General features: G+C 41.6%; 2 protein-coding genes and 1 long non-coding RNA gene across 5 annotated transcripts; 1 reads left to right on the plus strand and 2 right to left on the minus strand.

Annotated features, from left to right (window-relative positions):
• On the minus strand, positions 374-6506 carry LOC8084832 (CTP synthase). 2 transcript variants are annotated; one of them, XM_002458113.2, is made up of 21 exons: positions 6059-6500; positions 4698-4777; positions 4520-4606; positions 4124-4174; positions 3901-4018; positions 3733-3789; positions 3553-3617; positions 3349-3432; positions 3206-3256; positions 3061-3123; positions 2917-2972; positions 2760-2829; positions 2612-2674; positions 2424-2513; positions 2299-2337; positions 1966-2193; positions 1768-1853; positions 1597-1645; positions 1401-1481; positions 1226-1319; positions 425-1120 (listed from the first exon to the last, which is right to left on the minus strand). In XM_002458113.2, the coding sequence occupies exons 1-21, from the start codon at positions 6435-6437 to the stop codon at positions 924-926; spliced, it is 2088 nt and encodes a 695-aa protein (XP_002458158.2). In that variant the 5' UTR covers positions 6438-6500; the 3' UTR covers positions 425-923. The 2 variants fall into 2 exon arrangements, with proteins under 2 accessions (XP_021312402.1, XP_002458158.2); XM_021456727.1 differs by having other exon boundaries at positions 374-1120; positions 3901-4174; positions 6059-6506.
• On the minus strand, positions 13753-17788 carry LOC110433513. Of its 2 annotated transcripts, XR_002450965.1 has the most exons (3): positions 16733-17788; positions 16168-16347; positions 13753-14079 (listed from the first exon to the last, which is right to left on the minus strand). It is a non-coding gene; the product is annotated as an uncharacterized LOC110433513 (long non-coding RNA). The 2 variants fall into 2 exon arrangements; XR_002450964.1 differs by having other exon boundaries at positions 16168-17786.
• On the plus strand, positions 18687-21492 carry LOC8054384. Its single transcript, XM_021457712.1, has 2 exons — positions 18687-20591; positions 20667-21492. Exons 1-2 carry the CDS (start codon positions 19066-19068, stop codon positions 20866-20868), a joined length of 1728 nt encoding a protein of 575 aa, XP_021313387.1. The 5' UTR covers positions 18687-19065; the 3' UTR covers positions 20869-21492.

Below are 21730 nucleotides of genomic sequence, written 5' to 3' on the forward strand. Positions count from 1 at the left end.
GAAAAGTTTTTGGTTTTGGGGTCAACTAAACAAGGCATTAGTGTTGCTATCGAATGGATCGAGTGTTGCCATGCAGAACAGCAGAAAGACTTTCGCAAATAATTCTATCAACCAGTGTTATTACTGTGGCATTTGAGTTCAATAGATATACCGAAATCATATCACAAACACTTCGCGTGATTACTGCAGAAATCATACCGGAGTGTTCATACTGTCATTTGTTTGGTAAATTGTTAGCACTGGAATCCACATAATAGTTACCGAACCAGCAACATCCAAGACCAAGACTGCAAGTTAATGCTGGTTTGCTCAGCTTATCGTTTCATAGCTTTTACATCGATTGGGATTTGTTGGTACTGGTTGCTATTGTGTATTTACATTTTGGAATAAGTAATCCATAAATTTAGAAGTATGACATGCGTTCTGATGGCAACTGGTATGATCATGCAGCAGAGCATCAACTTATTTGCGCACAAGCACAAAAAAAACTGTCCCAAATCAAAGTACCTAATTTCGAAATACTCTCTTGCACTGCTGCGCTTTTTTAAGCATCAGCTCTAGACCTCACTGAAAACCTAATTTAAGTAACCAAAACATACAGCTTTTCTTTAAGATATACAGCATGTAAACTCTTCTGACCCAAATCTGCTCCATTTGCTTACAGAGGAGGGTAGAGACGAACGCAGAAACCACTATCTCGCGCCTTCAAAGAGATCAGCTCGGTTCCTTAACTAAAAACCACCGAACGAGCACCATCCCCAGCAGACAGTCCGCATCGAGCACAAGAACTTTTTCTTCCTCGAGCGACCATGATGATAGTCAAGCCAGCCAAGACAAAACTGATGCATTAGGAACCGCCAAGACAAAACTGAACTTTTTCAAGTAAATAGTTGCAAATCCTTGATCCATCATCCCCTGCTGCTCTAAGCATGCACACCATTGCCATTGGCATAGTATGTTCCGTTTGAGAGACCATTGGCGAGCTTCTTTGGGTGCCCATTTTGGTGTACTGTGGGTGTATATGAGCCATTGCTCAGAACATGCTTAGCTGAAATAACATGACCATTGCAGCAGTCTTGCAGCACCCTATCCAACTGCCCAGATGCAGCCGCAATTAGTCCTGCAGAAACATAAATTTGGTTATGATATATTCCATGGAAAAGTACAGCACAAATGTTTGTGAAGTGAAAAAGTACAAAGTTTTCAGGATCACATAGCATCTTACCCACAAATAGGGGCGAAGGTTTTGAAGGTCTTGACTTGAACTCAGGATGGAATTGTGCACCAACAAAATATCGGTGGTTGGGTATTTCAATAATCTAGAACAGAGCAAGTTGGTTAAAAGACAAATTTCATGAAAATAAAAAAAATTGTAAAGCAAGTCTCAGTTTGACACAGACCTCCATCCTCCTTCCAGTATCATCTTTGCCAACAAACTGAAGTCCAGCATTTTCGAACTCTGGAACCATATCAGGGTTCACCTGTGAAGACAAAATTTCAGTCAAAAGAACATGCATCATGTATGAACAACATAACAGACAGGACCATAGCATTTAAATGCACATTTAGGAAACTGGTGAACTTCAATAAACAGACCTCATATCTGTGGCGATGCCTTTCATCAACATAAGTGACATTGCCATACCTAATAAAAAGGTAAAAAAAAAATCAATGACTGGACAGGTTATAAAACTACACAAAGAATTCAAGGAAAAACTTCATTGAAGGGGTACAATGAAAATTAAGAAGGGTCTATATGCAACTCACAATTTAGAAGACTTGCAATCAGCAATCTTGAAAAATGTCCTCCTTGATCCTAAGCGCATTGTCGCACCCATATGTGTTTTGGAACCCTACAACAAAATTAAATTCCATGATAATCTGTATCAGACTGACAAAAGGTTGCTGATTGCCATCATCAGTGTGAAACCTAATTCAAAACAATGCAAACCCATTAACAATTACCTCAGGCATAAAAATAACACAAGGGGTCTTGGTATTTGGATCAAATTCAGTGCTGTTTGCATCGGTGAGATTCATGACATGACGAGCATACTCCACCACAGCAATCTGCATCCCAAGACATATACCAAGATATGGGACATTCTTTTCACGGGCATACTTAGCAGCCAAAATTTTCCCTTGAACACCTCTGTCACCAAAGCCACCAGGTACCAAAATTCCATCTGCCCCCTGTAATGAAAACTCTTCTTGTAACCATGATACTCAGAAATCAAATGTGATACGGTTCCAATTTTCCATATCCTAAAAAACAGCCCATTTGTTATAACAAATTACCTTCAACAAATCCCACGCTGTTTTATATGCATCAGGTGCCTAGAAAGTTTAGAAAGAGCAAAGTAAAAAACGATTCACCTCAAGACTTAGCACATTAAATACTAGACTAGACTACTGTGTCAAACCTCAACTGCCGTGGAGTCCTCAAGATCCGTTGAAGCAACCCAATCAACAACAAGCTTCCTGCGGCAATCAACAGATGCATGCAAGAGGGCCTGCAAAATTTTTGCATGACACAATAGTTAGGCAACAGCATTCACATTTGGAAATATAAAAAAAAACATCAGTGCACTGATCAAGTTGGCAAGCTCACTTTCAACACAGACAGGTATGAATCTGATAAGCCAGTGTACTTCCCAACCATAGCAATCCTCACCTGAAATAATCACCGTTAGTTGCATGGAACTAAGGATGAAAAAATTTCCACTAGCAAGGGACAGACTTGAGGAGAAAACACTAACAGTGTCATGAAGGGTATCAAATATAGCAGCTCTTGCAACCCATTCGTCTAACTTTGGCTCTCGAGCAATGCTGGAAATGTTATAAATAAATTACTTTCTGGGACAAAGCAATGTCACATATTGCAGAGAACATACTAATAGATAGTTCAAGACCAACCTATCCACCCTTTCCAGGTTCAGAACTTTAAGAATAGCCTCATGAGCTTTTTGGTCCTGCAGGGCACGAATGTCATTTTAACACAGAATGTGAATTCTAAACACAGAAATGACTTTCAGTCCAAAGAAAACAGATGTGTCTTACCCGTAGCAACAAAGGAATGCGCCAGATATTGGAAACATCATACAAAGAGATAATATTTGCTGCCTGCAAAAACCAATGATGAAATTAGCTTCCTGGAGTAAAGTTGCTACAGCATATGAAGCTTTGAATGAAAATGTTTCCCTACCGGCACATGGCAAAACTGGGAGAGTTTCTCCTTCACATTATCCTCTAATTCCTGTTAGACACAGTTTCAATTATAAGTACAATTAAGGAACTCAGTGAAGGTCATATTCTACTAGTGCAAAAATAATTAGTTTCATAACTAACCTTAGTACTGCGGCAAGCTAAAATATTTGGGGTGAGCCCGAGTCCCCTCAAACCACGTACACTATGCTGGGTTGGCTTTGTTTTCTACATGAGCAAGCAACATAGGTCAAGAATAAAGTCAGTGGAGCCAAACAGATTTATTCAAACAATTAGCTTTTATGATTGGTCAATAAAGATTAGAACATAACTAATGACCAAGAATACCTGTTCACCAACAACATTCAAAACTGGAACTAGACTGACGTGCACCAGGCAGAAGTTGCCAGGACCTGTCAAGTGTCAACCAAAATAGCATAAAAATAAGATCATCAATCCTGCTTACTAGCAGAAGATAGACTGGGGATTGTATGTGTCATAAATCATAATAAGTGTAAAGTTTCTCACCAACACGATAAGAGAACTGGCCCAAAGCTTCAATAAATGGCATGGATTCAATATCACCTGCAGGTGTTTAGAATACAGTCAATAACAGGAAAACCAGCTATAAAATGTTTACACCCAAAAAGGGAGGGAGGGGGGGAGGAATGGAATGGTATGGTTATCTCATGCCACCTATAGTGCCCCCCAGTTCTATCACACAGACATCAGCAGGTCCCTCCTTGCCATCAACTGGTATCATAGCAACACGCTCGATCCACTCCTGTATGGCATTTGTGATGTGTGGCACAACCTTAAAAGTAAAAACATTTGGGCGATCAGTTCTAGAACAAAAACACAAGCAGAAGTTCCAAGACAGATGAAACAAACGCGAGTCCACAAAACATGATCCAAATACCTGGACAGTCTTTCCCAAGTATTCCCCTTTCCTCTCCTTGTCAATTACAGACTGGCATAAACCATTGAAAATATAAGAAAAAAAAATAATAAGGCAGCTCTTTATGCAGGGAAAAGCAACTGTGTTTTCAATGTCTCATATAAGACATGTTCATTGTTACATATATCCTTGCGATTAATTGTTTTTTCCTTACATTCTTAACATACTCAAATAACATAAAGACAACAAGGATGTCCTTTTCCGCCCAATTTAGTACAAGATGTCAACACTAACATCAAGTGAACTACTGCATGTTCTGAATATTTGTATGACGGATTTTAAATGCATATACCAATTTGCAGTTCAACGCAAAGAATTAAGGTCTGACAGAAAGAAAATATTATTTATTATTCTTACCTGATAGATCTTTCCGGTGGTTATATTATTGTCCCGAGTAAGTTTAATGTCCAGAAACCTCTCGTAGTTACCAAGATCCAAGTCCACCTAAAAGACGCAAAATAAGTACTTAAATTAGATGGGCTAACAAGCGCTTTGCCAAGCAAAATTTGACTTTGTGACATGTCAACATCAATACCTCGCCACCATCATCCAGCACGAACACTTCACCATGTTCGAATGGAGACATAGTTCCAGCATCGGTGTTAAGGTAAGGATCTGTATATTCAGGTAATTCAATGAGAACATGTCAATCACATGAAGACAAACACAAGCAACTAAAGCATTAATGCAAGTAATAGCTGTCTTGCACCACCGATTTTACAAGGCAAAGGCCACAATCAGAGCACAAGTACAACAATAGTACAAAGAGTGACAAGGCAACAACAGCAAAAACAAAGAAGGGTTTAGGTGGCACTGGATAAGAATAACTATGGGCAAACAAAACATGTAACATTAGATTGAATTAAGTCAAAAGATTCCACAGTGCGGAGCTGGCATCCATAGGTTCGTGACCTGACAATTCTAAATCAGCATTGGTGTCACGTGATATCTAAATCAGCATAGGCAAGCCCTCCATAGCATAATCTATCTGGAAGACAGAGACAAGCATGGGAGGTGAAACCTAGTCTTCTCCAACTACCTTTTCCATGGCCACAGGCCGTCAAGAACCAAAAATTGTGCCCAACCAATAAGTCGAAGCAAATTTATGGGCATCCAACAAAGGCATATTTCATGTCCAAAACGTGAACATATTAAGCTATTTGTGTAAAAAAACACTAAAGAGAACATAATGCCAGAGGCACTTGCCCAAGCATAAGAGCTGACCGACAACCAGTGAAGTAAAATAAATCGCAAGGTTCTATAGAATATCAGTCAAATCATGAATGAACCACCATTGCTCAAACTCCAAGGCTTTATCGCTTAAGCAGAAGATTCCCCAATCACCACTACAAAGTCAAAAGAAGGTGCCATCTCTCCATAAATATAATCTTCTCCTAAACAAGAGGAAGGAAAAACCCCTTTGCACAAAGGGTAACCCTGAGTAGGTGCCCACCAATTATAAAGCAATCTTTGAAGGAAAAGAAGTACAACCTCTTTGACTGACAAGATTGGCAAACTTATCATGAAAATCAAAGACCAGTTTGACATCATATCTTCCAAACCCAAGGCACCAACGAATACAACGGCAATAGCACTGAGCGGAAGGTTCAAAAGAGGGACTTTTCACCTAACTCGACCAGGAACCCGGGTCCTCCGCACACACCAACTCCCACCCACAGTCCCCGCCACGAGTATTGCTCCAAAACCAAATCTTTTGCCGGCCCGTATTGCCGGAACGGATCGAGGGCTCAGACTTCAGAGCCACCCCCGACCCGGTCGAATCCCCCAGCACAACCCTAACGCGCCGTTCCTGGTCCGAAAATGTCTCTTTTGAAACGGAAGGTGCGCGCTGTTCGTTTAGGCAAGGAGGAGAAGAAGGCGGCGGCGGGCACGTACCGATCTTAATGGACGTAATGCGGAGGCCGCACGCCTTGAGGATGACGCCGATGCTGCTGGCCGTGACGCCCTTGCCCAGGCCGCTCACCACCCCGCCGGTGACAAGGACGTACTTCATTTCGCCTTGTCCGGGAATCTCGGGCCCGACAAATCCGCCGCCGCCGCCGCCGCCCACCGTCCTCCTCAATCCCCCGACCCGCGCGACAGTTCTTGGCAAGGAAACCGCGCGCTCGCACGGACGCACGAGCTGGAGGTGCGACCGGGGAAGCGAGGTTTTAGGAGGTGAGAGGGAAGAGAAGGGAGGAGTGGGGAGGCAATGGAGGCAAGGCGGCTGGGGGGATAGAGGGAGGAGGAGGGCTTTGCAAAGAGAGGGGGCCATTTATACGCCCAAAAATCCCTCAATTCTCACGATTTTTTTTTTGTTTCCCTGACTTTCCTTTTATGCATCTTCTGGGCTCGGCCGGTTAGGTTTCAAACGGCACGTCGAGGCCCATAGTGTCATCTTATATATACTCCCGGCTTATTTATTACGCGTCGCACGGAACGCGTCAACATAGGCGGACCCACCTAGGGCGAGGTAGGGCGCTCCCCTCCGGTGATGAGTACCCCCGGCCGGCGAGGCGGCGACACCACGATCGCGACAGCCCGGAGCTCCGAGCGACGAGCGGAGGTTGAAGACGGAGTCGGCTGCACGGGCGAGGCTACGAGGGGCGCGTGACTGGGGCCGTGTTGCCAGGCAGGCCCATGGCCCATTAGTCGGCCTTGGCCCTGAGGGAAAGCAGAGCAAGGGCACAGGCATTCCCAATCTCCGAGTCTCCTCCCAGCCATGGGCCCTCGGTGACGCCGCTCCGATTCAACAGCTATTCGTTTGAGTTTATCAACCGAATCTATCAGTAATTCAGCTATATTTTTCTCTTATAATAAACAACTCAATTAATAGTACTTTTTATTATGACTTATCAACCATACAAAGAAGGGAGGCATCTCCAATTGGCTGAGGCGCCAGGACGCTGTGGGATGCGGTCTGCCCCTGGTGCTAGCCTACGCGTTGTGGATTTATGGGCTGTTTAGTTGCTAGCCACAGTTTGCCACACTTTACTTTAGCAAGTTTGATTAAGTTGGTAAGTGTTGGTTGACAACTAAGTTTAGACATGATTCTTTTGGGCTCTACATGTCATAGAGTTAAAAAGTGTGGCAAGATTCTTTTAGACATGGCAAAGTATGGCAACCAATTTGCTAGGCACACTTTTTGTGGCTTGCCACACTTGCCTAAAGTTAGTTGTGGTAGATTATGGCTAGCAACCAAACATCCCCTTACTACTAGTGCCTTATAGTTCACCCAAAAAACTAAAAACTTTTCAAGATTTCCTGTCACATAGAATCTTGCTGCACATGCATAAAGTATTAAATTTACACGGAAATAAAAACTAATTGTACAGTTTGTCTGTAAATCAGACGATGAATCTTTTAAGTCTAATTAGTCCATGATTGAATAATATTTTTTCAAATAAAAACAAAAATGCTATAATATTGAAATGCAAAAAATTTTCAAAACTAAACAAGGCCTAGCTCGATCTTCCAGGTACTCGCACGTACTTACAGTGGGTTTGCTTGTCTTACAGTTTTGCCACGAGTTCATCTGCGACTATAAGCCTGTGACCTGATGGTGTGGTGTGCGTGGATCTCCACCGATGTAATGCTCCTGACCTATGCTACTACCCGCATGATCACGCAATGCAGGATAGACGGATAGAGAGTGTACCTTTTGTTTGATATTTTTCTGTTAAAAAAGAAGAGAGAAAAACTTTGATTGTATTTTAATTTTGTAACTACAGTAGATGAAGGTCACTAGAATTAAGTTTGTTAATAAGGCGCCTCAACTGTGAATTGGTGACGGATATATATGGCCATGCAGCCTGCGGCCTAGCCCATGGCCCGGCCTAAGTACGGCCTAGCCCGGTGGCCACCGGGCTCGGGCTGGTACGGTCTGAGGAACCAGGCAGTGCCTGGGCCACCACCCAAGCATGCGGCACGGCAGTGGCGGAGCCAGGATTTAAATCTTGGGTATTCCTGGTGTCTGGTGGGCCACCACTCAGTTGTTGCCTCTAACCTCATGATCGACATGTGTCTTCACCGGTCGCCATGTAGGCATAGCATAGAGACAGAGGCCGCGCCCGTGCTACACGCCTCGCACCACTAGGAGCTCAGGACACTGGAAACTAGCAGTGCCGCCACTACATCATGCCTGGTCGGCTAGGGTTAGAGATTTTAGGAATGAGGATTATGGAATTGTCTCCCACTCATGCCTCGTTCACTCACACGAAAAGGATACTTTGTTATATATGTTGCCATGTGCATATTCCGATTTGTCTTGGAAAAGAGTTTGGAAATAAAATATGATTTGTACTAATATTTGGTGGCATGAGTCAATATGTATGTGGTCTGGAGATAAATATTAGGTTTTCATTTGTAGAAACAACAGAATAGAATAATTTTGGCAATCGAGCTAACATAGAACCTGTATGGAAAAAATAATACAAGAATAAACTAAAAAGAATGAGAGAAAAATTTTATTTGGTAAATATAGAAATGCTAATATATTAGATATACATATATATATAAATATACCTATATATATTTAGTGTATAAAAAGTATATATATTTAGTGTATAAAAAAGTTGGGTATAGGAATACCCACTGCATCCGCCCATGCGGCACAGTCCGACTACGGCTCATTCCAACGATCGGTCTGGTAGCAGCCTGGATTTGTATATATCTGTTGTTCATTGTTATACTGGTGAAAATGATGAACAATTGGTGAAAATGATAAAGTGTTTCAGCACTTGGTGAAAATACTGATGAAAATGAGTTGTTTTCGTCTTGACGGGTCGTGGGCCGGTATGGTACGGAAAAACAATGTGTTTGACGAGCTGGTACGACAAAAAACTGGCCCATGGGGTGTGCCTTGAGCCGAAGGCTAGACACGAAGACCGTAGAGGTACGACCCGCTAGGCACGATGGCCCATAGCGTCTCGACGACCTATGACACAGCACGGCACGATGCCGGGCTATGCCGGCCCGGCCTAGCCCGTTGGACATATATATGATTGAGGCATCGCGCCTCTGATGAATTAAGTGTTAAGATCGGAATATAAGTTACCACCAAAGCGTTCAGGATGGTCTTAGTGTTTTAGGATTGAGTATATATTTTCCTACTATGTTTACATGGCTAGACCAAATTACTAATTAAGTTTGGTATATGCTTGGATGATCATGCAGCATATGGGCTACACTTTCAGTGCCATCCAAGTCGGAGCTTGAGGACTTTGACAAGGGCCTTGTTTAGTTCCAAATTTTTTTGCAAAATGAGCACTGTAGCATTTTCGTTTGTATTTGACAAATATTGTCCAATCATGGACTAACTAGGCTCAAAAGATTTGTCTCGTCATTCCGACCAAACTGTACAATTAGTTTTTATTTTTGCCTATATTTAATACTCCGTGCATATGTCTAAAGATTCGATGTGACAGGAAATCTGAAAAATTTTGCAAAACTTTTTGGGAACTAAACAAGGCCAAGATCTTCAACGGTGACCTGTCCCTCTTTGCGGACGGTGGAAATGACTCATTCAGACAGCCATGAAGACGCAAGGACACCTCCTAGGTCACACTGTTGCGTCATTTTTGGTTGTTTTTCATGTATGTAATATCGAAACTAGAGATCTTTTGGTAGGATGGTCTAGTTATGGTGGTTTTAGGTCAACCTCATTCGACGCTCCATAGAGGCGCATTGTCTGTATACTTAAACTCTTCTTCTTAACTAATACACAAATCTTTTGTATATTTCAAGAAAAAAAGGAAATTTTCAACTAGATCCATTGCTGCGCGTCAACAACTCCGCAAGGCGAGCTCTTTACGGAATGATTTGGCTCATAGATTGGATTCTAATTAAAAATATATTTTTTATAAAAGATATATAAATAAAAATATACTTAAAATAGATTTTTTAGATAAGGAGCAATTTAAATATAATTAATTTTAACATGTTGCACTATAAAAAAATTATAACTAAAGAAAATATAATTGCTTCCACAGAAGAGAGGCATAGAAACGGAAGCTTCAATCACTGTGAAACCACTCGACACTTAAAAAACTAAAGAAAACACAATTTAGCCTTGTGGTCGGCCTTACCATTCAGCACTCTATACACTTGTGTACATCCTTTTAAAGCTGACCGACACTCCACTCATCTCCATTGCTTTGGATTACATTTGATGAGATTGAGAGTGCTCTAGTGCATTTGCATTGTCAATTTGCATCTCGTGGCTCTAGTTGAGCATCGCGGTTACAGTTTTCTTGTTACTCTTGCTGACTTTTGTCACATAAGTGGCTTGGAGCTTGGAGGATCATTTAGGGGCTTGTGGTGATTGTTTGCTGCCTCCACTTGAGTTGATTGTAAGGGGCATTGTGCTCATCCTTGCGGAAGATCATGAAGACCAATTCTAGTGGAATGCTCGTGGTTAGTTAGAGTGTCCATTGTGTTCGATTCTTGCGGCACTCAAGTTATGGGTCTAACTTGAGTGGCTACTTAGCATGAGAATCATCACTTTGAGACATGTCAAAATGAGGACGTAAGTTGCAGCAAGGAACCGAACTTCAGGAATAAATCTATGTGTTCATCTCTTGTCTGGTTCGGTATCGAGCTCTACATTTGTTCATTTACATTGGTATATTGCTTGTGTGGTAGTTGTTTGTTAGTTGTAGCTCTCTAGTTAATTATAGTTCTAGTAGTAGAGTAGCTAGTTTAGTTGGCTAGAGTATATTTTGAGCATGTTTGCTACTCTAAAAAGTCATGACTGAAAATACTGTTCGCTGATTTATTTATGAGAAAACACTGTTGGCTGGTAGAAAAATTTACGGTTTATAAGATAAGCAAACAGAGTTGTTTCACTAGTAGCTCTTGTGTGGTGAAGTGATTAGTGTAGAAATCAATAGCTACTAGTAAAATTGTGTGGGAGCTTGCTTGGATGAAACAGAGCCAGGCAAAGTAGTGGCTATTAGGCTTGTTATTTTTTACGAACCACTCGGATGATCTAGTGTTTGTGAGGTAGCCAAACTCGTTTGCTTTCTTTCACCGCTCGATCAGAAGATGCTACTCTCCTGTCCCATCCAGGAACATGTCGGTACAGGCTTTGTTGTTGATTAAAACAGTCGGCGGTGCAGTGGTGCAATCGACAGCTAGCCGTGAGGGCATCCGATTCGCTAATTAGCGTTCATCACCGTAACCCAGCATGCATGCTTTTGGCTTGACAACAGACATGTCGCGCTACCAGGAATTGAAGAGTCAACAACTAATACACGTACGTAATCAATCGTCACTGAAAAGCTTCTAATAATTGATGAGAATCTATGCATGCTGTTCGTCCAAAATAAAATGGTCTACATATGCACATTAGGCATGAAATAAAAATATGTGTACGATTAACTCACAGTTAGCTTGCATCCTTGACCGTACGATACTGCTTTCTCTCTTTCTGTGTTCACAAAGGAATGTTGGAGAGCTAGAGCTAGCTTTTGCTAACTATTCCCTCCGTCCACGAATAAACGAACATCTCATTTTTTGATTTGACTAGAAATATATATTAAATAATATCAATATTTGTATCTATAAATAAGATGCTCAATTTAATAATACATATTATATATGATAAATATTAGTATATTTTTTATATATTTTATCAAACTTAAAAAGATTTAACTCTTCAAAAAATGTGTATTTAGGGCTTGTTTGGCACAGCTCAACTTCACTAGTAAAGCTGTTTTTTTAGAAAATAGTTTCATGAGTGACTTTCTAGATGAAGCTGAGCTGTTTTGGAAAAAGTGTTTGGCAAAATAGCTTCACCAACTACTTCATGCATAGTTGAGGGAGAGAAATGAGGGAGAAGATGCAATAAGCTACTTTTTTCTAGCTTCATCCAACTTATGTCTTTGTGAGAGAAGGAGAAAAACAGCTTCACCCATAAAGCTGTTTTGGAAATAAATATTTGGCAAAAAAAACAGCTCACAACAGGTCATGAAGGTGTTGTGAGCTGTACCCCGGAGCAGCTGCTGCCGGCGAGGGACAAAAATATCATCGATGGACCTCAGAATCCTAATGAAATGGGGCTGCATGATCTATGTTGACACGCACGAACCAAAGTTGGAGACGACAGCGGATCGGATCGGATTGATGTGGCGCGCTGATCCGACGTTCCAATCCTCCCAAGTGGGCTGCCCGGCCGGCTCTGCCTGCTGGTAACGTACCTGTCGTACGTCTCCACTCTCGACAGCTACCCGGACCCGGACTCATCACGTCGATGCTTACGGCTTCGCTTCCCAGGCAACCATTGGCCGGAACGCTTCTTAATTACCTGAAATACTTTTGCTAATTTATTATACACAATCTAATTCAGCTGGAACCATTTCTAGACGGATTTCGGCCTAACCGAACGAGCCCTAAATCCTTTTACTATGCATCCGTTCCGGATGTGCATCGTTGGAGTTGGTAACTTTGTTTGTGGTACTTTTTTATGTTGCTGACTTTGCATGGTTTAGCTTGGCTAATTAATTCACTTGTTTCTTATACGTATACTACATACATACCCTGATCAGATAGATGTTGTGGTTTACTATACGTGGGAAGCACTACATGTACAGGTACAATGCATGGTCAGTCATTTGTTTTTTGAAAAATGAAAAAAAAACAAGGTTGACAATATTTTCTTCCCTTTACATAACCATTCTATTATTATTATTACTATATAGATGGATACACTCATTGACATGGGTGCATTGACTTCAGCAAGCATTGTAATATATAGACCAATAAGCTGTGCTAGGAACTGCAAGTGCATAGTTATATATATAAGAAATGCAAAACATTGTTGCGAAATGCAATAGCGCAACAACGAACAAAATTTATCTATTTCTGCTGGGTATATATACTATTTGTATAAAAACGGATACACTCAATGACACGTGTGCATGATATTTCAAGCACTATAATCCAAATGGACATCCGGATATTAGCTTTACTATACTATGTGCTAGCTAGCCATAGGAAGCGTGTACATACTAAGAAAACAAGCCACTTATTATATAGTTTCTTGTTTTAGATCTGTCCACCTCTGGTTTGTCCAAGTTTAGTTAGTATCCAGGCCATTACTCCCACACAAGAAAGTATAACAAAAGACAAACAAATGGAGGCCGTCAACAAACTGCTAACTGACTCACAATTCCCATCCACAAATTTCCAGGTGCTCAGGTTGTGGACCAAATTAGTTCTCTGTTTTCAGATAAGAACATCAATGAACCCTATTGGTTTCCTGTATGTTGATGGGCATTTGTATTATTGTCTCAGGATGTTTGTTGTTCCCATGCCATATCTACAGTAACTGATCAAGACACTGATAACAACAATTGCATCCAGGAATACCGCCAATTTCATGTTGAAATTTCTACGGTATGCATATGGATCCCATCCACATTACACATATTCGAGACATTGAATAGCATATTTGATTGAAACAGATATCGTTCTTTTCATGGCATCAGCCATGTCATGATTGTCATGATGTTTTGACACAAACATTTAGTCACTATCTTGACTAGTATAATGTCCGTGCTAACGCTACGGCGTCATCTTAAAGATACACATATAAACAATCAAACAATAAATTTTTCCACAGTTCAACTTTACACAATAGTATATTGCAAAACTAAAATAAATCATAAAACAGAACAATAAATCAACTAATGAAAAAAATACAAATTCAGTCTCGCAGAAATTAGTCACTTCATATAGAAAAAATAGACAGGCCCACACAACACTACTAAGAAGGGTACTAAAGTTCATAAACCACAGTTAGTATAAACAATAGTTTATGGCCGAGACACCGGACAGGGCTTTCTTCGGGCATGCTGCCACTCCACTCTGCAATGCATCCTTCAAATAGAAATCCCTACCACCAGACACATTGGCCCCTGCAAAAATGTAAATAGGCAAAAGGTTGTGAGAGACAAACTTGACAACCTGTTCCATAACTGTTCTTATTCACAGCAAGAACGCAAATAAACACAAGCACATCCAAATTAGTTGAAGCAGGTTGATTGTTCGAAGCATATTGAATATATAAAACGTATTTATACTAAAATAGGACTACATATTCTCTATGAAAGGATTGTTAAGTTAATGGGGGCTGCACAAAATCACATGCAGCCATACCAGAATACCAACAAGGAATAAAACTATCAAGTTACTCTAGAGATCTAGTTTATATTGTTTTGTGATTATGCAAGCAACACTTACCTATCTAGCTGAGATTACCCAACAAAGCTTAAGCTCAATAGGAACATTAGTAAGTTGCAATGCCTAAATTCTATAATACTACTTTCCATATATCCCATAAAAGGAAATCAGGTTCCATTTTCTGAAAGCTGACATTAAGATGCATGTAATGTTGCGTAGACCAAAAAAATTGTAATTGTGGCTTGTACACATTTTTAAGCATCCTAGTCATTCTGGGAAACAAAATCAGAGGATGCTGAGGATGGTGCTCTTGCTACACATCAATTTAAAGCCCTTTTGGTATGAATAGGCAAAAATATACCAAATTGAATTGTCAACCTAAAAGCAATCATAGCCACCAGCTAACAATTTTTTTTTAATTTTTGAAAAGAACATTGTCCAACTAATAGCTAAGAGGAAATTACAACAACACAAAATAAGCCTATTACCAAATAAATGTCTACCATTTCTATGAAAAAGCCAACGGTGTCCTTGCTTTTTTAGACCGACTGCAAAAAATAAACACGCATCACCTTATATGACTGGTATACTTCTTGAACATACCACTGCAAATACAGTTTCAAGAAGAATAGTTTTGATTGGTTTCTATATGCATATCCACAATAAAATAAAACTTACAGTGTCTACACTTCTACTAATTTATACATGTCGCAATGGCAATTTTATTGTAGTATAATCTAATTACAATTTCAGAAAAAAATCATAAACATTATCCCTTTTTTATCAGCAAAAGATGCCTTCTTCGTGCAGCTCATAATAAGAGAAAAATATCAGCGATCAAGAGTGAAACAGGGGTCAAAACTTTGGTTAGATATAGTCACCTAGCAGCTAATCCTAAATCACACATTACACATTTCTTTGAACCTACTACATGATAATAATCACCTCGCAGGGAATGCTTGTAGTATGCATTCTAGTGCAGGTGATGTATAGCATGCTATTAAATCATCATAAACCTGAATTAAGCATCTAAAATCTATCGGACAACAATCAGTAACAGCATAGAGATTGTTTGATTTAATTTTCGGCACTGCTTGCCTCTGGTAAGGACTAAACTCAAATACAATTTTACACAGCTAATAACAAACACATGAGAACATTAGTCAGTATCTCTCTCCAAAGCTCCTCATCGACTCAGTGGCCATTAGCCGCCTCCACATCCAGCTTTTCAGTCGCTTCCTAGCAGGCCTCAAAACTAAATGGAACATCAAAATTTGGCATGGTGAAATATCAAACGTATTTTTCTCATCGCTCAAGAAGGCGTCCCCTCCCGAAAAAAATGACCAACGAAACCCGCCTCGATTCGTGGGCAGTGTGATGGTCACCTACCTTATGGCGTGCCTGGGTGCGGAGGCCGCCACGGCTACAGAGGAGGGGCCACCATGTTCCCGACCTCGATCCCCATGCTCCCAACAAATTCCTATGTATATTTTTTTGGGTCCACAATGGTTGAAGGCTCTCAACGGGGGACATTTTCTCGAGGGAACCTAGTATAATTTTGATTGGTCCATTATAGTAGAGGTTTGGACTTGGTCCATTATAGTAGAGATTTTTATTCTATGAATATGCATTTGTGTGGTGAATACCTGGAGTCCCAAAATTTTGCCTTAGGGAGCAGTAGCTCATTAGTGTCTTTATTTCTGAACCAAAATTATTAATAAGTACTTTCAAATATTCAATATACTATGAATATGCTTATGTGTGGTGAATTTATATACTGGAGTATTATATATACAATGAAAAAAAACATCTCTACTACTTACAGAAGGTGCCCAAGTAGAGATCCTTCTTGTTCTATGTTGGTGATGCCTCCTCAATCCAAGCGTACTTGTGTTTGTTGATGCCACTATATGAAATTATATCGGCACGCAGCAGGCAAATTGAATGGATAAATGAGGATTTAAAAACAAAGAGATCTTCCTTAAGTTGTAGTGACTAATAATCTGTCACAGCAAATAAAGGATTAGACCCTGCCGTGCTTTGTTCCTTAATAAGAGAATTTTAAAGTTACAATGCCAAAAAAAAATCAATTGTACCCAAGAAACATCTAGTAACTAATTTTTTAAATCTTCGCACATTTCAGTAGATTAATGTTTGAAATGAAGTAAACATTACGTAGTAAGAAAATGTCAATAGGCCTGATCTGAAATGTTTGTGAACATCAGTTGCATATTTCTAAAGGCGTAGATTCTAAATATTCTCAGCAAATTTGCATGATGTTTCATGAATCAGAGCACATGTCTACTTTTCATTGACCGTGTTACCCTGTATGTAGGCATTTTCTCAAACATTTGGCAGGCTACACCCATGTCAAGAACCGTTTCTTACCGGAGGTCGCACAAGGTATCATTGAGCTAGTCCGACATTGACGCCGCTTCTTTTCCTTGGTCACCTTTGTCATGTGCGCCCAGCGTGAGCAAAGGCCAATCACCACGTTTCGTCAGCCACCGTGCCATGGAGCTGCAGCCGCTGCTCTTCCCTCCGCTCGTCCTCGGCCAGCGAGCCGACAGGACAATACCGCCTCTGCTGGCCACGAGCATCGCGCAACCGCCCCTCGTGCCATCCTGGCCAAGCCCATCGCCGCTAGAAGCTTAAAATTCTTGTGACTTGAGTGCCAGGGCGAGCATCCCGCGGAGCCACCAGCCGCGCCGACGCCGCGCAACGCTTGCGCTCGGAGAGATTCCTGTGCGTATTCCATGGGGAAGTTGAGTGTGGCGACGAGCCCTAGATGGATACGGCCGCCTGTTCATAGGCCATCGTGGCGGCCTCGGTGCTATCGAAGTTCGTGTGGAGTGACGGATCTCTGCCGCAAACCTTCCCACGGCTGCATCCACACCCAGATGAACGTGCCCTTTGCCATTTGCGGCGCGCCAGGGCAGGCGCGACCGGAGCCGTGGTCGAGGAGAGGTCTTACTTGGGATTAGGATTTGGGAATCCGATGAGTCGCGGTTGTTGGAAGGTGGAGGAGGGACGAGTCGCAGCACTGGCGAAAGAGCAGCGCGAGATGGAGCCGGCGGCACAGGATGAAGGCGCCCGAGAATTCTTTTCGGATGAAAATTAAAAATTAAATGCGGGCGCAACAGCGAATCGAACGCTGGATGCGTTGGGTGGTGTCGCGTGTTTGAAGCCCTCATGTGTGGGAGGGAGGGCGCGGGTGAGAAGCCTGGCTTCAAACATTCAATCCTGGCCATCAATTTTGGTGTAGGTGTTTATTAACCCTTGATTTTAATAGAGGTAGATTTCTGTGTACATTTTTCTGGGTGCACGATGGTTGAAACTTCTCAGTGGGGGACATTTTATTTGGGGGATCTAGTATAATTTTGATTGGTGCATTATAGTAGAGATTTGTCCAACAAAATAATACATATCAATAACAATGTAATGTCTGATTTCATTAATGTTGATTTACTTTAGCTATATTCTAGTTATATGGAGCAAATGCCAGACTATGAAAATAATGCATAGCATCTTGGTGATTACAATACCTTTTGAATGTTAGGATGTATCCAATTGTTTATTTTTAGGGTTAATTGGATACACACCACTGTAAATTTCATGTTTTTGATTCACACCATTACAATTCGTCAAACCGGCCTGGTGCCATTGCAATTTCGCGGTTGTTTGAAAAACGCCATTATGTACGCAAGATGCTGTCGTGGATCCACTGTCAGGCTCTTGTATTTCCGTATTGCCAATTTTGCCCTTCACTTCGTTCCCCAACCCGAAAGGATAAGCCGCCGTCGCGACCTCCTGCAACGCGAGTTTCTATCTGCCTCCCCGACTCGTTCCTCACTTCGTTCCCAATCTGTAACCCTAGACGGCAGCGCGACCCCCTGCCTCAAGTACGACGGCGAGGCAGTCTGTGCCGGCGGTCTCCGGCGAAGGAGTGGTGCTGCCGCGACGGTCCATGAAGGGCAGAACGGTTGTCGTGGCGGTCCAGTAGGCGGCGATGGCTCACGTTGGCGCAACGGCGGCGGCACCGGAGGTCGGCGGCGGCTTGGTCGCCGACGGCTCGTCCAAGGACGACTCCAGGTATGCTGTTTTGAAGTAGAACTCATACTCTGTTGGAAGTTTTATATTGAGTCATGTAAACTTTCCTGTAATCTCATGCAGAGTTTCTAGTAGGGTTCAAATTGATAAGGTACTGTTCTTGCTTTCTTTCTAGTGTTCCGATTCGATCATGACTGCCTTGTTATCCTTTGTTTTGTGCTAGGATGTTTTCGTTAGAGATCAAAGTTGAGGCCTTTATGATGAAAGACAGTGAAGGGAAAAAATCTTACTGATGCAGATCCTGATGAGATAAGGGTCCTCCATGATCCTGAGAACCCAAGAATAGAGAAGGGTGCCTTATTTCCTGACATAATCACCTTCAGAAAAGCAATAAGGCACTATGCAGTGAAGACAGGTTTTGTGCTTGCTCCTGGCATCAAGACTGACCCTACTAGGTATATTGCAAGGTGTAACCACCCTGGCTGTCCTTGGCGTATTCATGCTTCAAGGATTCATGATCAAAAAACTATACAGGTATAAACTTGTTTTTGTATTCATGTATTAAATTTATTTTGGATGTGCATACTACTAATTCATGCTTGTCTTTTGTTCAGATTAAGACCCTACCTTTTGAACATAATTGTCCAACCACAAAGCTTGTTGTAAACAAAATGGCTTCTCAAGACTGGGTGTCAGATAGACTGAAAGACTGGTTGAAGAAGAATCCAAGCAAGCGTCCAAAGGCAGCAAAGGAGAAGGTTGAGGGAGATTATGGAATAAAGCTCAAGTACAGCAAGCTATATTCTGGTGTGCAGCAAGCACTGCAGCATATTCATGGTAAATACGAAGAGTCATTCAAATTGCTATTTAATTGGAAAGCTCAGATGGAGATAACTTGTCCAGGAAGTATTGTAGAGATAGATGTGGAGAAAGTAGGCAAGAAAATGAGGTTTAAGAGGATATTTGTAGCTCTCAAACCATGTGTGGATGGGTTTATAGCTGGTTGTAGGCCATTCATTGGTGTAGATGCCTCAAGTCTAAATGGTAAGTACACAGGACAGTTGGCATCTGCTACAGGGGTTGATGGACATAACTGGTTATATTACATTGCTTATGGTATTTTTGACTGTGAAAATGAGGACAACTGGAAGTGGTTTATGCATCAGTTGAGAAGGGCTGTTGGGAGCCCAAAAGGACTAGTGATTTGTACTGATGCATGTAAGGGCTTGGAGAAAGCAGTTGGTGCAATCTTTCCTGAGGCTGAGTACAGAGAGTGCATGAGGCATTTATATTCCAACTTTATGAAGCACTACACAGGTGAAGTTTTCTCAAAGCATCTCTATCCAGCAGCTAGAAGCTACACTGATGGGCTGTTCAAGTGGCACTTGAAGAAGATATATGAATTTGCTCCTGAAGCAATTAAGTACTTGCAAGACCACCACAATCGAATCTGGTACAGGGCTGGGTTCTCTGAGGACAGTAAATGTGATTATCTGACAAATAATGTGTCAGAGAGCTTCAACAGTCAGGTGAGAGACATGAAAGGGATGCTCATACATGAGTTAGTTGATGGGCTCAGGGAGATGATAATGGAGAAAAGGTATCTTAGGAGAAAGGTTGGTACAGAGATGGGTGAAGACATTTTGCCAAGTGTCATCAAAGAGTTGAACCTAATTAGCAAACACTTGAAGGTTGTCAAAGTTGCAGTAAGTGATGAGGATTTTGCTGAGGTTACCTTGGTTGATGATTGGAACAATACTAAAAGGCATACAGTGAACCTAGTCAATCATTGTTGTGGTTGCAGGCAATGGCAGGTCACAGGAAAACCCTGTAGACATGCACTTGCTTGGATCTTGTCCAATAGAGGCTTGGAAATCAAGGATTTTGTGCATGAATATTACTCTGTTGCCAAGTTCAAAGCAGCATATGCAGATAGAGTTCCACCCATGCCTGATAGGGCTGACTGGCCTGAGGTAGAGCTAGGATACAAACTGCACCCACCTTTGCAGAAGAGGGCAGCAGGCAGACCTAGAGTGGTCAGAATCAGAGGGAGTATGGAAGAAAGGGCAAACAAGAAGAAAGTGAAATGCAAAAGGTGCAAAGGCTTTGGGCACTTTGAGAAGACTTGCAAACTTGCTGAACCAACAGAAGATGACGATGGTGTTGATGAGGCCGCTACAATTGCATCACTTAAAAGGTACATTTCTCACTCATAATTTGCTTGTGAATGTAAATGGGCAAGGAATGATTAACTTATAGCCATTTGTTGTAGGGTCAGGGAAGAAGATGAAGGACCGAGCAAGACGCCAAAAAAGAAGAAGCAGAAGAAAAGTGCAACCAAACAAGCGCTGAAGAAGAAGAAGAGTCCTGTGAAGAAGAAGAAGACTCCTCTGAGGAAGAAGCTCAAGAAGGCTGCAAGTGCTCCTGAAGCAAGAGTGGTGAGAAGCCTCGAGAGTTGGCTCGGCGTGGAGTAGATGACATATGTTGTCTGCACTTTTGTTGGTCTCAATGACCTAGTGTGTTGTTTGCATTTTGGCTGGTCTAAGTGACCTAAACTTATGTATGGCCAGTACTGGATGTCTTTTATTATCTCGAGTAGTGGTTTGTGAGGTTGAACTTGGAATTGGTAGGGTCTGAACCTATTTGTGTGCTCTGGTTATGAACTTGGAATTATTAGGATCTGAACTTGGAATCTAGTTTGTGATTTAATGAATCTAGTCAAGCTTGTATGATATAAGCATGTAAATTATGGCCTCATTTATTCATTGCGTGCATTCTTCGATCAAATATATGTATGCATTTTTTTATCTGAACCTGTGGATGCCATCTCCGATCAATAAGTAGATGGGGCAGGACACGGGGGAAGGAGCAGCAGCTGGGGACGGGGGAGCAGCTGGGAAAGGAGCAACATTGCTTCAGTCCACGAAGTGAAGGGTAGAAGTGGCAATACGAAAATACAGGAGTATGATAATGGGTCCATAACATCGTCTCACGTACATAATGGCGTTTTTCAAACAACTGCAAATTTGCAATGGCACCAGGCCGGTTTGACGAATTGTAATGGTGTGAATCAAAAACATGAAATTTATAGTGGTGTGTATCCAATTAACCCTTATTTTTAAAGCCTCAATGTCATCTACCTGTAACTTAGGTGACGAACTCTTGTGTTGCTTCTGTATAAATCAACCAGTATATAAATATCTCTCTTTTGTGTGCACAACAACTCTTAAACAAGAATACCACAATGGCCAGTTATGGGTCTCATCTATGAGACCATACTACAATAGAAAATGGCCTTCAAACTAGTCGTGACTCTCCTTTGCAATAGGATTGTAA

This window comes from Sorghum bicolor, chromosome 3 (assembly GCF_000003195.3).
Source record: "Sorghum bicolor cultivar BTx623 chromosome 3, Sorghum_bicolor_NCBIv3, whole genome shotgun sequence".
Lineage (NCBI taxonomy): Eukaryota > Viridiplantae > Streptophyta > Magnoliopsida > Poales > Poaceae > Sorghum > Sorghum bicolor.

Bases quoted from the DNA above. Each gene is read 5' to 3' on its own strand.
- LOC8084832 (XM_021456727.1), bottom strand. From the start codon at position 6,437: ATGGCCCCCTCTCTTTGCAAAGCCCTCCTCCTCCCTCTATCCCCCCAG. The intron at 3,618-3,732 runs GTGAGAAACTTT...GACACTTGACAG, and splicing joins CCAGTTCTCTTATCGTGTTG to GTCCTGGCAACTTCTGCCTG. The intron at 2,194-2,298 runs GTAATTTGTTAT...TTTTCATTACAG, and splicing joins CAGCGTGGGATTTGTTGAAG to GGGGCAGATGGAATTTTGGT.
- LOC8054384 (XM_021457712.1), top strand. From the start codon at position 19,066: ATGGCTTCTCAAGACTGGGTGTCAGATAGACTGAAAGACTGGTTGAAG. The intron at 20,592-20,666 runs GTACATTTCTCA...CATTTGTTGTAG, and splicing joins ACAATTGCATCACTTAAAAG to GGTCAGGGAAGAAGATGAAG.